This window comes from Equus przewalskii, chromosome 5, assembly GCF_037783145.1.
Source record: "Equus przewalskii isolate Varuska chromosome 5, EquPr2, whole genome shotgun sequence".
Classification (NCBI taxonomy): domain Eukaryota; kingdom Metazoa; phylum Chordata; class Mammalia; order Perissodactyla; family Equidae; genus Equus; species Equus przewalskii.
Genome location: NC_091835.1, coordinates 67,374,825 through 67,386,674, shown reverse-complemented (window position 1 = coordinate 67,386,674; position 11,850 = coordinate 67,374,825). Strand labels below are relative to the sequence as shown.

General features: G+C 39.8%; 2 protein-coding genes across 2 annotated transcripts; both read right to left on the bottom strand.

Moving 5' to 3' along the window:
* Positions 1-319: 319 nt before the first annotated feature.
* Positions 320-1,276, bottom strand: LOC103546807 (olfactory receptor 8S1-like). Its single transcript, XM_008513644.2, has one exon. It carries the CDS (start codon positions 1,274-1,276, stop codon positions 320-322), a length of 957 nt encoding a protein of 318 aa, XP_008511866.2.
* Positions 1,277-10,088: 8,812 nt separating this feature from the next.
* LOC103546779 (olfactory receptor 8S1-like) lies at positions 10,089-11,021 on the bottom strand. The gene is given in 1 exon segment (XM_008513598.1): positions 10,089-11,021. A coding segment is annotated over 1 exon segment (933 nt).
* Positions 11,022-11,850: the final 829 nt, after the last annotated feature.

Genomic DNA, 11,850 nt, shown 5'->3' with positions numbered 1-11,850 from the left:
AATTCAAATAAAAAATTCAGCACACAAAATATTTCATGATCCATCCTAATTTGAGTGATTTTCAAAAATGTGAATCATGAATTGACATGTCATTAACTAAATCTATGAAACTGAGAAGGTTTTCTGACTCATTTGCTCTACCTCTGAAAAGGATTGATTCTGAGCCATGGCAAGCAAAATAGCTCCTTGCACTTTTCTTGATAATTTTTAAGAATGGGGAATTGGCAGTGAACATTGCAACACATGACAAAATAGGAAATCAGGGACTTCTTAATGTCAACCATTAGATTTCTTGCTGTGGTTCTGTTCTACGTTTCCTTCATGTTATCTCTCTTCTGTGCTGTCTGAGACATTGTAAATATTTGAGCATCATTCTTCTCAGAGCTGCTTTCACTTCCTTGTTCTTCAAGCTGTAGATGAGAGGATTCACTAGAGGGGTGATTACACTGTACTGTATGGAGAGGATCAACTCCAGAGGTGAACCTGAGGCTTGCATGAGATAGCGAAGGACGGCTGAGCCATAGAACAGGATCACTGCAGTGAGGTGGGAGAAGCAAGTGGAGAAGGCCTTGCTTCTGCCTGTGGCAGAGCTGATGCTCAGGATGGTGGACACAATGCAGGCATAAGAGAAGATGATCAGGAGGCAGGTCCCAATGGCGTGGAGGATGACAGAGCAAAGCAGCATTGCAGAGTTGGTGGAGACATCCGAGCAGGAGAGAGGCAAGAGGGAAGGCAGCTCACAGGAGTAGTGGTGGATGGTTTGAACCTCACAGAAGTCCAAATTCAAAGCCAGGAGGATGTTGATGAGTGCATCCAGAAAGGCCACAACCCAAGAGCCCCACACCAACCTCACACATAGTTGTTTACTCATCACCTGGCAGTAGAGCAGAGGGTGGCAGATGGCAGCATAGCGGTCATAGGCCATCACTGAGAGCAGGCAGGCCTCAATCCCTGTAGTGGCAAACACAAAGAAGACTTGAGCCAGGCAGCCCTTTACTGAGATGGCTTTCCTCTGAGACAGGAGGTTCTCAAGCATCTTGGGTACAGTGACTGAAGAATAGAAGAGGTCTTGGAAGGAGAGATGGCTCAGGAAGAAATACATGGGTGTGTGGAGGTTAGAATCTGTATGGATCACAAGTATCATCAGCAGGTTCCCCAGCAGAGTCAGGAGGTAAATCATCAGGAACAGAGCAAAGAGCAGAGCCTGGACCTGGGGGTCAGCAGACAGTCCGAGGAGGATGAACTCTGTGATGCTGCTGTGATTTCCTGAGGCCATTTATGGTCACTGTTCTTTAGAGAAAAATCAGGAGGAGGACTGAAATGACTTCTTTCCACAGAAGTTGCCAGAAGGCATCACTCTGTTCTTTTTCCTTATATATTCCTTCCTGCCTGGTCTGATCTTTATTTTCATAGCTCTCATATCCTCCTTCAGTCATTCCATTGATTCCTTCTCTTCCCTGGCTTTCTGCTGTGCCGTCTCTGAGCTCTGGATCAGCGTCACCAGACTTTTTTCTAATAAGGCTGATATGGAATGGTATCATTGACCATACAGGCCTACTGGAGAACTACCCTATGACTAAATTATGCCATGTCCTTTAGCTGGGCCCTTGGATTCCACAGCACTCCTCCTCTCCTTTTAGGAACTCCAGCAGACATCCTGGAGAGGCTGCAGATCTCTGCTCACCTCCATTACCTGGCCCTTACTCCCCTATTCAAAACCCTCTCATGGTTCATTAACTGACTAATGATAGCATGTGGTGCTTGTGTAACAGTTTATCTTGTACAAACAACTTTCACATGTTTTTCACTTTGTGTGTGTGTGTGTGTGTGTGTGTGTGTGTGTGTATGTGTAGGGGATGGTGAGAGAAGAAACTGAACTCATTTCACAGGTGAGAAAATTTAAGCTCAGTCATTATATGACTTGTTTAGATCCCCAAACTGATCAGTTCTCTGAACAGCAAGGATTTGAATCTGCCTCATTTGATTGTAAAACAAGAGCTTTTATACCATACACCTGCTTAGAGAAAAAGCCAAACTTCTAATGTTATGTTTCAAAGCATTAATCACCTAAGGTTCTCTAGAGGCCCTGATGCTGAGGCCAAATAACTTTGCTTGTTTCTGATCCTCCCTTGAACATTCCTGTTTTCTCTGACTTGGTTCAGGGTGATATATTTTGTGTTCCTATTAATTGATTTCGTCTTATTTACTTTAAAGTTCCCACCTTATTTACTGTTCCATGAGTTCTTTGATCAGTCTTTTCTCTGTTTTCACATAAATCTAGGGAAAATCATTATTAATCTCATTTTTTTCAGTTGATGAAAGTAAAGTTAAATAAGCTAATTCAAGATTCTAATTCACCTCTTTCTAGTCTAGGGACTTAGAACCTTGTCTTCTTTTCTTTCCTGTCATCAGCACACTATAAGTTTTGTCATCATTTGCATTACCATCTTGTGATATGTGTGAGTGTTGCTTCTTGTCTCTACAATGAGATTGCAGTTTCACGGAGGGCAGAAATTGGGCTATTACTTTCTATGCCTACAAACATGCTCTCTCACGCACACTCATTAAATATATAATGAATCCTCAATCAATTATTGTTAAATAAATAAACACAAAAAGTAAGAAAATTGGACAGATTATGTAGTAAAAACTCCTGGGGATTATCTCCAGACCCAGAAGTTTAACTTCAGAGTCAAGGGCAGAGCAGTAGGGGGCCTGAAATGGGGAACGAAAGAGAGGAGGTGAAATGCTTATTTTCTTTTTGCTATAACAGACTGGCAGAGGGTTTATTCATTATGAAATCACCAACACCTACAGATTCTTGCTTCAGAGAGATCACCTCACACTTTGCTTAACCATACATCCATTCATCCACCCATCCAGTAAGCTATTTAATAAACATTTCTGTGTCTCTGTTCCCTGTTATGTACGGTGTTGCACATGTAGTTGAGGACAGTTCTGCATTGTGCTTCTGTTGTACTGTTGTGTGAATGCACCTGCCTGATCAACTATTCTCCATTATCTAGGTGTGATCAATCCCCCTAGGCTGTTTTCTCCTCATCAGATGGAACTCTGACCTATGGTTATACGTTTACACTCAGTCTTTCCTGGGGTCCTCATGTCTGCTTTGCTACCTATTAGAATAACTCTGATTTGCCCCTTGAACTCTGAATCTTTCCTGGGATATCCAGCTTCAGTGTCTACCAGACAAATCTTATCTTGGTGTCTCTCACAGGACTTGCAATAAAAGGTAGGATTCTGCTCAGAAGGTAAATTTCCCAGTCCTTGAACTTTCTCTCTATCCTACCCCATCTGTGCCACTTTGCGTATGAAATACTCACATAACTCCCAAACTTTGAGCCCTTATTTAGAACATATATCCAAATCACCTATGAGTTCTGTCTAGTGTGTAATCTGTAGTCTAGGGAGTTGGCCCAAACTAATGAAGATTCAGCAATGAAGAAGCACTACCTGCAAAAGTCAGTTTTATCTCTGAATCTGTAAAATACTTTTGAAGGTAAACAATTTCTCTGGACTTTATACTAACAACATAACAGTGAAGAAAAACCATTCTTGTCAAGAATGTAAAAATTTTTATGAATTTGGAATTTGATACCCAAGTTAGAGAAATTGGTCCAGTTCTTCCACATTTACTCTGTAATGTAGACCTGGCCATAAGAGTCAATTAATTCTTAGCCTGAAAACACTCTAGCATCTTCAGAGGATATTAGAGTAGCTGCTGATTATGGATCCAAAGAGAAAACTTTTATCCAGGAATGTAGCATCACAATCTATCAGCGAGACAGCTACATTACATGACTTTATGACCCATCCCACTCCAGGCCCCAAGCACAGACCTTCTGACTAGTGATGGCATCTTTCAAGAGAGGACAATATCTTTATGTTAATCTTTAAAGAAATGGAGAAATGATAATACCAAAATCTTCTCACTTACCTCCAAGAAGAAACACAGTGAATTCAATTCGGCCCAAAGTTTGAATGAATGGTTCCAGATCTAAAAATGGTCATGGGGTAATTCCTGAGAAGGTAGAGGTAGAAAGAGGAGCCCAAGAGATTCCCATGAGGCTGTTTACTTTACCAATTTTCCTTGAACTCCACACACAACAAGAACAGAAACTTATTCAGCATTCCATGTGTTTTTTCAAAAACCATCTTAACAGAAGTGGAATATAAAGTTGAAATCAAGTATCATCATAAATAATCACCATCTTCCTTTCCACTGAAATTTCAACATTGGAGATTGCTTTTACCAGAGTGAGTGTGTGTCTAAAGTAAAATCAAACAATTTTGGTAAGGGTTGCACATTGACACAGTTATCAGGTATCAAGTCCTTTGGTCTAACGAGACCATTAGTCTTTTCCAAGGTGACAAGTAGTTAAGGACCAATAATGAGAATATGAGATTTACTTAGTGGGTGCTTGATACTTGTCCTGGTGTAGTTACTCAGAAAATGTTGAGGTCTTACATGAATTAATGGATAAGTAAGTTAGTTTAGGAGAAGAGGAAGCTGAAATGCTTTAGTACTTACAGGAGGGGTCTGGTGACCAGAATGACTTGTTATAAATAGGTCTCTCACTGTTCTTTACATTAATTATTTCAGCCAGGGTCAGATTGGGAATGAGTAATAATAGCAGAAAAATGAATTCTCTATGCATACAGGATTGAGGACCTGGAAAAAGAGGCATACCTTAGGGCATCAATATTTTCTGCCAAAATTCGTGTCCCTTTTCCCAATGATTGACAATATTCAGTGAGTAAACACTGACCTCCTCATTAGATAATCAGATAACTTGAGTGCAAAAGTCCACTGGAACATAATAAGAAATACAGACACAGTTTAGGGAGTCCCAAGATGCAAAGCTTTAGTCTCTAGTATGTGGAAAGTGAAGTGAGAAAGTGAGAAGAGGTGCCTCAGAGATCCAGAGAGAGAAGAACTGACAGAACGATGTTAATAAACTGTAAAGTGACTGGAAAGGATTTGGGAAACACTTTCAAAAACGTCATAGAAAATATTACCGTGCTCTTGTATTTTTCTAGTACAGAAGATATTTTGTAGCACTGGACTTTTTCAAGATAGAAGAATTTATCTGGGGTCATAAGACCCAATAAATACTTCAACGAAATAACTAGGAAAAACAGCAACTTTTACTTTTCCAGTTGGGAGTCACAATGAGGGCAGGAAGACAGAATGTCCTAGATCTAGATTGTCCTGAAGTCTTGGTCATCCATGTCTCCATTAGTCACAGTGAAAAGATCCTCAAATCCTCAATAAGTGGAATTTGGTGAGAGACTTCTCTCAGATGGTCTCAGGCCCAGTTGCACGTATTTCCTCATTTAGTTTCCTCTGCGACTGTAAATACTGTGCTAAGCTAACAGGTAAGAGACTGGACCTCAGCTCTAACCGCTCCAAAAACCAGGTAGAGTTCATGCAGTTAGTTTACCGGCTGAGTAAGCCTGAGAGCTCAGGAGAAAGATGGACCAATGCCGTTTATTCCCTAGAGTTAGAGCCTGAAGCCAAAATTACATGAGTTAATTAAGAAAGTTGCACTTTGTTAGAACCCCAGGAGATTACCTCAGATGTTGGCTTCAGAACTTGACTTTGAAATCTTACTGGAAATCCTTGGATGAGGACTCCTGGGTGTCTTGTGTTTTCTTTTCCTTCCTCTCTCCATTCCCTCTTTCTTTCTTTTTCTTTTTCAGTGAGGGAGACTGGCCCTGAGCTAACATCAGTGCCAAACTTCCCCTATTTTTCGTATGTGGGATGCCACCGCAGCAGGAGTTGAGGAGTGGTGTGTACGTCCCTGCCCAGACTTTGTTTTTGATGATGTTGGCAGTTCTGAGGAGTACTGGTCAGATATTTTGTATAATTTCCCTCAATTTGGTTTTATCGCTGTTTTTCTCATGGTTAGATTAGGGTCATGGGTTTTTGGGATGAGGACCACAGAGGTAAAATGCCATTGTCATCACATCATATCGAGAGTATATACATCATATCAAGAGTATACACATCACAGCATATCGAGAGTATATACTATACAAGAGTATATACAGACTTACCACTGTTGATATTAAGATTGGTCATTTGGCGTAGGGAGCACTTGTCAGTTTTCTTCACTTTTTTCCCCCCTTTCCATACTGTACTCTTTAGAAGGGAGCCACTATGTACCTTTAAGGAGTGAGCAGTTATGCTCCACATCATTAAGAGTGCAGTTTCTACATAAATTATTTGAAATCCTTCTGAAATGGACATTTGTCTTTTCTCCTCCATTTATTTAATTATTCAATTATTTATTTATATTTGTATGGATGTATGGGTATTTATTTTATACTTTTGTTTATAGTCTAATACTACTTTATTTATTTTGTTCCTCAGATTTTTCCATTCTTAGTCATTGGGAGCCCTTCCATTTGGCTCTTGTGTCCTTTTAACATGCCCCCATCACTGTGGGGTTATTTTGGGAGTACCTCCTTACTTTGTGTAGCCACAAGATGCTTCAGGCTCATATTGTATTTTCTGGGCTACAGCCTTAGAGTCAGTCTATTCTCTGTGTAGCTCTGGTTCCTTCTGTTGGAGAATGGTATTAGAAATCAGGCTGTGGGTGTTGAGTGTGCTCCTTGTTACTGGAGTCTTGTCACTGTTAGATCCTCTCAGCTGACAGAGCAAGGAAATACATGTGTGTACTAAGCTGTGTTTAAGCAGAGATCTGCAAATATTTCTACATGTATGCAAGGAGGAGAATATTTTTATTTTTACCTTCTTGGATTTCAACGAAAGAGCCACAGACAACACTTTAGGATTATGAGTGATGCTGACTTTTTATGGTTTTCAAAATTTTTCATATTTTCCAAAGTAAAAGTGCATTGTTTTATAATTGGAGAAACAATAATGTTAAATACTTTTAAAGAATTGACAAATTAGAAGAAAATGGAATTATTTATCAAAATCGTAGAGGAGTATTTGTCATGTAGACATAAATTGTATAAAATTCCATCTATCATGCCTGGCTCATAGTAACAGACCAGTAAATGGCTAAGAACAAGACAATGATAAAATATATGAATAAGAAGAGTTATCAATTTAAAAATCTGTCATCTCTTTTTCCCATTGATACCTAAGGAAAGAGAGCAACCACATGTTTCTAATGATTTTACTCTCCTTACAGTCTCATCCTCTTTTCTCACCCCTCATTGATCTTGGAGATGCAGGTATGTGTGGGAGCATCTCTATTTTAGGTTAGCTCTGAGTTATCAAGGTGAATCACCCAACAACGGGAGAAAATGGAGTCTCCTTATTGAGTAGTGGAGGTGAAATGGCATAGGCACCTGGGTAGGCTTTGAGATTTCTTGAGGTAAGAATATGAACACTGTTTTTGAAGACACTCAAGAGGTTTTGGCCTGACACTTGTGCATATCCTGTACTTTTGAGAGAAGCTTCCTTGTGACACCAGTAGATTGTTTATAATTGAGTTCTGGAGGGGAATATGAAGGATCTCTGTGAGGAAGTCTGTTGTTAGTGGCATGTTCTATTTGAGAGTCATCTGGAATCTACTTAGCGCAAAGAGTACTTGAGGAAGGAGGAAAATAATCCCCCAAAGATATTTAAATTTCAAAAAGAAATGATTAACATAAATGGTTAAATGTAGGGAAATCAAAATTACACTAATATAATAAAATTGGTGTTTATTTTGTGGGGTTAAGAAAACATGAAATACTTGGCAGTGATATCGTTTGATATGGGGAAAATTCTGTTGATAAATGCATGTTATCAGCAATATTTTAGTTGTTAGGCTAAGTTATGGGGTCATGGAGGTTTTATAATACCATTAAAAAAAGAAACAATAGTAAAATAAACAAATAAAGCAAAAGGCATAAATGTATGGACCAATGATTATGCATTATGAACAAAGGATTATGATTATTTAAATTCTGTGATGTGAGGCCTTAAAAGGCAGAAAATAAAGGAAAGAAGGAAGCAAAGCAGGAAGGAAGGAAAGAAGAAAGGAAAGAAGAAAGGAAGGAAGGAAGGGAGGAAGGAAGGAAGAAAACAAGGAAGGAAAGAGGGGAGGAAGAAAAGAAGGAAAGAAGGAGGAAAGAAGAAAGAAATGAAGGGAAAAACTCTAACCTCAAATATTTTTGGAAATACTGCATGATGGATAAAATAGATCAATATTAGAAATGCTAAAAATATTTTGCAACATATATTTCATATTTTCATTCTTATTATGAGAAATGAGAACAAAAATTGAGCAGATGCTAACATGCTTCATAAATCCATGTAGTATGAAGATGTATGGAAAAGAGAAATAGTAAAAATAAGACAAAAATCTTTAAAATGTATAATTTTGGTGAATCACACATTAAGGATTGAATATTTGACAAAAATTTCCTCAAATAACTGCATTAAACAGGAAGGGAAAATTGAAAAGGAAAATTAAAAATCCCTTGAATCATCAAGGAAAGTAATATAGGAAGATAGACATGCAATATGGCATAATTGTAGGAAAGGCCTGAAACAGGTCTATCTTATATGAAATTTTGAAGCTAGATAAATGCAGCTTTTTCAAAGGATGTCTCACTAAATTATAGATAAATTTTTTTCAAGCCAAATCTCCCTTAGAGAAAAGGATTAGGTGAATTTGGAGCATCTCCCAAATCTGGGAGAGGTCTGAAGAGGTCATTGCCCAGGTGGGGACAGAGAAACCATGAGATGAGAGGGGTACAAAAAGGGAAGGAGGAGGCCACCAGACTAAGTCTGTTCTTTGAGTTTCCTTGAAAATTTCCTAGGATTCCAGAGTTTGAAGGAAGAACCACTGGCCCCTTTTAGGCCATATTTTGCCTGACCATATAATTAGAGGAATTCTTTCTTCCCTTAAAGTCCTTCTGTGTTCACTGGTGCAAGGGATCCCTCAGGCCTCTTGAGGCACCAATGCATGTAGAGACCAGGGTTTCCAATGCCTGTCCTTCCAAGGGTGTCCTTCTTCCTCATTCTTCTGACTATTATTGAAGTCTTCTCTTTTAATTTCTCCTTATTCCTCCCATTCTCCCTTCTATCCCATCTTCTCTCACTTGGTTGTAACTTGTCTAATTTCCTTTTTTTGGGTTTGTTTGTTTTTGCCTGAGGATGGGCATGTTTACATGATTATCTAGTACAGTAGTTAGTTTTCTGTTGGCTTCAGCCCCATGCTGGTCCTATGTACTTGGCTTTACATCACCTGGACTAGACACCTGCAGAGGATATCTTCCATATTCCCATGCTGATGCCTTCTGGTTAGGTTCAGCAAATGAGAAGTGTAAGTGGAAACTAAAAGAAACAGCTAATCTGGTTCTGGTGGAGGCAAGGCAGGATCCCTTTAACAGTCCCAGCATTAGCTGCAATTTTCCTGTCGATGACCTGCCATCTACCGCACACCTCCACAGCAGATTCAGCAATGGTGCCTCCAGGGACACAGCAGGTCTGATAGCCACCCTAGAAGAAGTGGGTTCTCTCCCCTTTGCCACCAGGTGAAGGTACCAGGAGAGGCATGGAGTATGGAAAGTGTCTGTGAATCTGGCTTTGCCCTAATAAGACACTATCTCTCCCAGCAATTTTTAGCTCCTTCTATCTTTTCTACAAGTTCCTTTCCAGTCCAAGCTTATCCCCAACTGTCCTCTCAACTCTGAGTCTGAAGTTTATGTCTCTTTATTATCAGTGGCGTTGGCTATTTTATTTCTAGCAAAGCTTCCTCTCTAGATCTCAGATCCTGATAAGAATTCAGGTTCTAAACAATTTTTCTCAGCGCTAATCTCAATAGGAATATTTCACAAATAAGAGGGAGAATAAGTCTGTATTAAATTATTCAATCTCCTGGACTAAAATAATTATCTGACCCATTGTTTTGTCCCTGAACAAATTAAACATGAGCCAAAGCAAGTAAGTAGCTCTTGGCTTTTCTCAAGCATTTCAAAGGAAACAGGTTCTTACAAGATAGTTTATCATATCTATTATGAACTAAGAAAATTTTCCCTATTATTCAACCATCTAATAAAATTCTTCCCCATTTTTTCAGTCATCTTCTACCTGTCATCTGCTATCTAAGATGCTGTAATCCTCTTTGCAACATTCTTCTCAGAGCTGCTTTTACTTCCTTGCTCTTCAAGCTGTGGACAAGGGGATTCATTAGGGGAGTGACCACACTGTACTGCATGGAAAAAATCAACTTCAGTGGGGAACTTAAGGTTGGCATGAGATAGAGAAGAAAAGCAGATCTGTAGAAGAAGCTCACTGCGGTGAGGTGGGAGGAGCAGGTGGAGAAGGCCTTGCTTCTGCTTATGGTGGAGCTGATGCTCAGGATGGTGGAGACAATGTGGGCATATGATAAGAAGACCAGGAGTAAGGTTCCAGAGGCATGCACAATGGCAGAGCACACCAGGACTGCAAAGCTGGTGGAGATACCAGAGCAAGATAGAGGGAATAGAGATGGCAGCTCACAGCTGAAGTGAGGCAGGATATGAGCCTCACAGAACTCCAAATACCAAGTCATGAGGGTGTTAATGAGAGCATCCAGAGAGCCCAGTCCCCAGGAGATCCATACCAGACCCCCACACGAGTGTTGACTCATCACTTGGTCATAGAGCAGTTGGTAGCAGATGGCAGTGCAGCGGTCATAGGCCATGGCAGAGAGGACAAAGGCTTCAGTCCCTGCAACTGAAAACACAAAAAAAGCCTGAGCAAGGCAGCCTTCTACTGAGATTTATTTCTTTTGAGACAGGAGATTCTCCAGCTTCTTGGGCACAATGACTGAAGTTAAACAAAGATCCAGGAAAGAGAGGTGACTGAGGAAGAAGTGCATGGATGAGTGGAGGTGAGAATCAATTCTGATCACCATCATCATCAGATTCCCCATGATGGTCAGGAGATAAATCCCGAAGAAAAGCACAAAGAGCATAACCTGGATGTGGGGGTCGGCAGACAGTCTAAAGAGGATGAATTCCCTGATGGTGCTGTGCTTTCCTAAGCCCATGATAGAAGATGTCCCACTGGAGTAAAAGCAGAAAGAAGTGTGAACTATTCACCTGGTTTTCACGCCACCTCAGAATTTCTATTCCATTCCATGTATACAATATGTCTCTTTTCAGCCTGCTCGCCCTACATGGATCTTACAATCCTTTTACATAGATTTTTTAAAAAATCTACTCTCCCTTCCTCCCCAGAAGTCTTCCCTCACTTGATTGTCAACCGCACAGCATCTGAACCCTGAATCAGTCTGTTTGTGCTCTTTCCCCATGTGGCTCTTCTGAAGCAAATAGCTCTGGAGAAGTTTATTTAGTTTTTCAGTCTAGTCTGTGACTAATTGGTTTCATCTCCTTGAAATGTCTCTTGCTGTTATCCTGTAACACTACTGGTCAGATTATGTCTATCACACTTCCTGGAGAAAAGAGACTAATCATCTCTGTTTTCCTGAGTCACATACTCTTTCACTCTCCATTCAAAAGCTCGCAATAGTCCAATATTACTCACTAATAACATGGTATATTTATTATATTTTTACTCTTCATGTGTCTTTAATATATTTTGTTGTTTGATTCAAAGGACAGTTTTGAAACGTGTGTTTGCTGGAGAATGGGGATAAAGAAGGAGATTGTTAATTTATATTTTTAACAGTTAAGAAAAAAACCCCAAGATTCAGATTGATAAAACTTGTTCACTTCCTCAATTTGAACGGCCAGGATTTTTATCCACTCCCTCTGAATATGACCAGAACTTATTCTACAGTGCTGTTTTCACAATCCCTCCTGAATAAAGATGAACCTCTCTGGTTGACATTTAAGGATTAGCCAATCTTTGTAGTA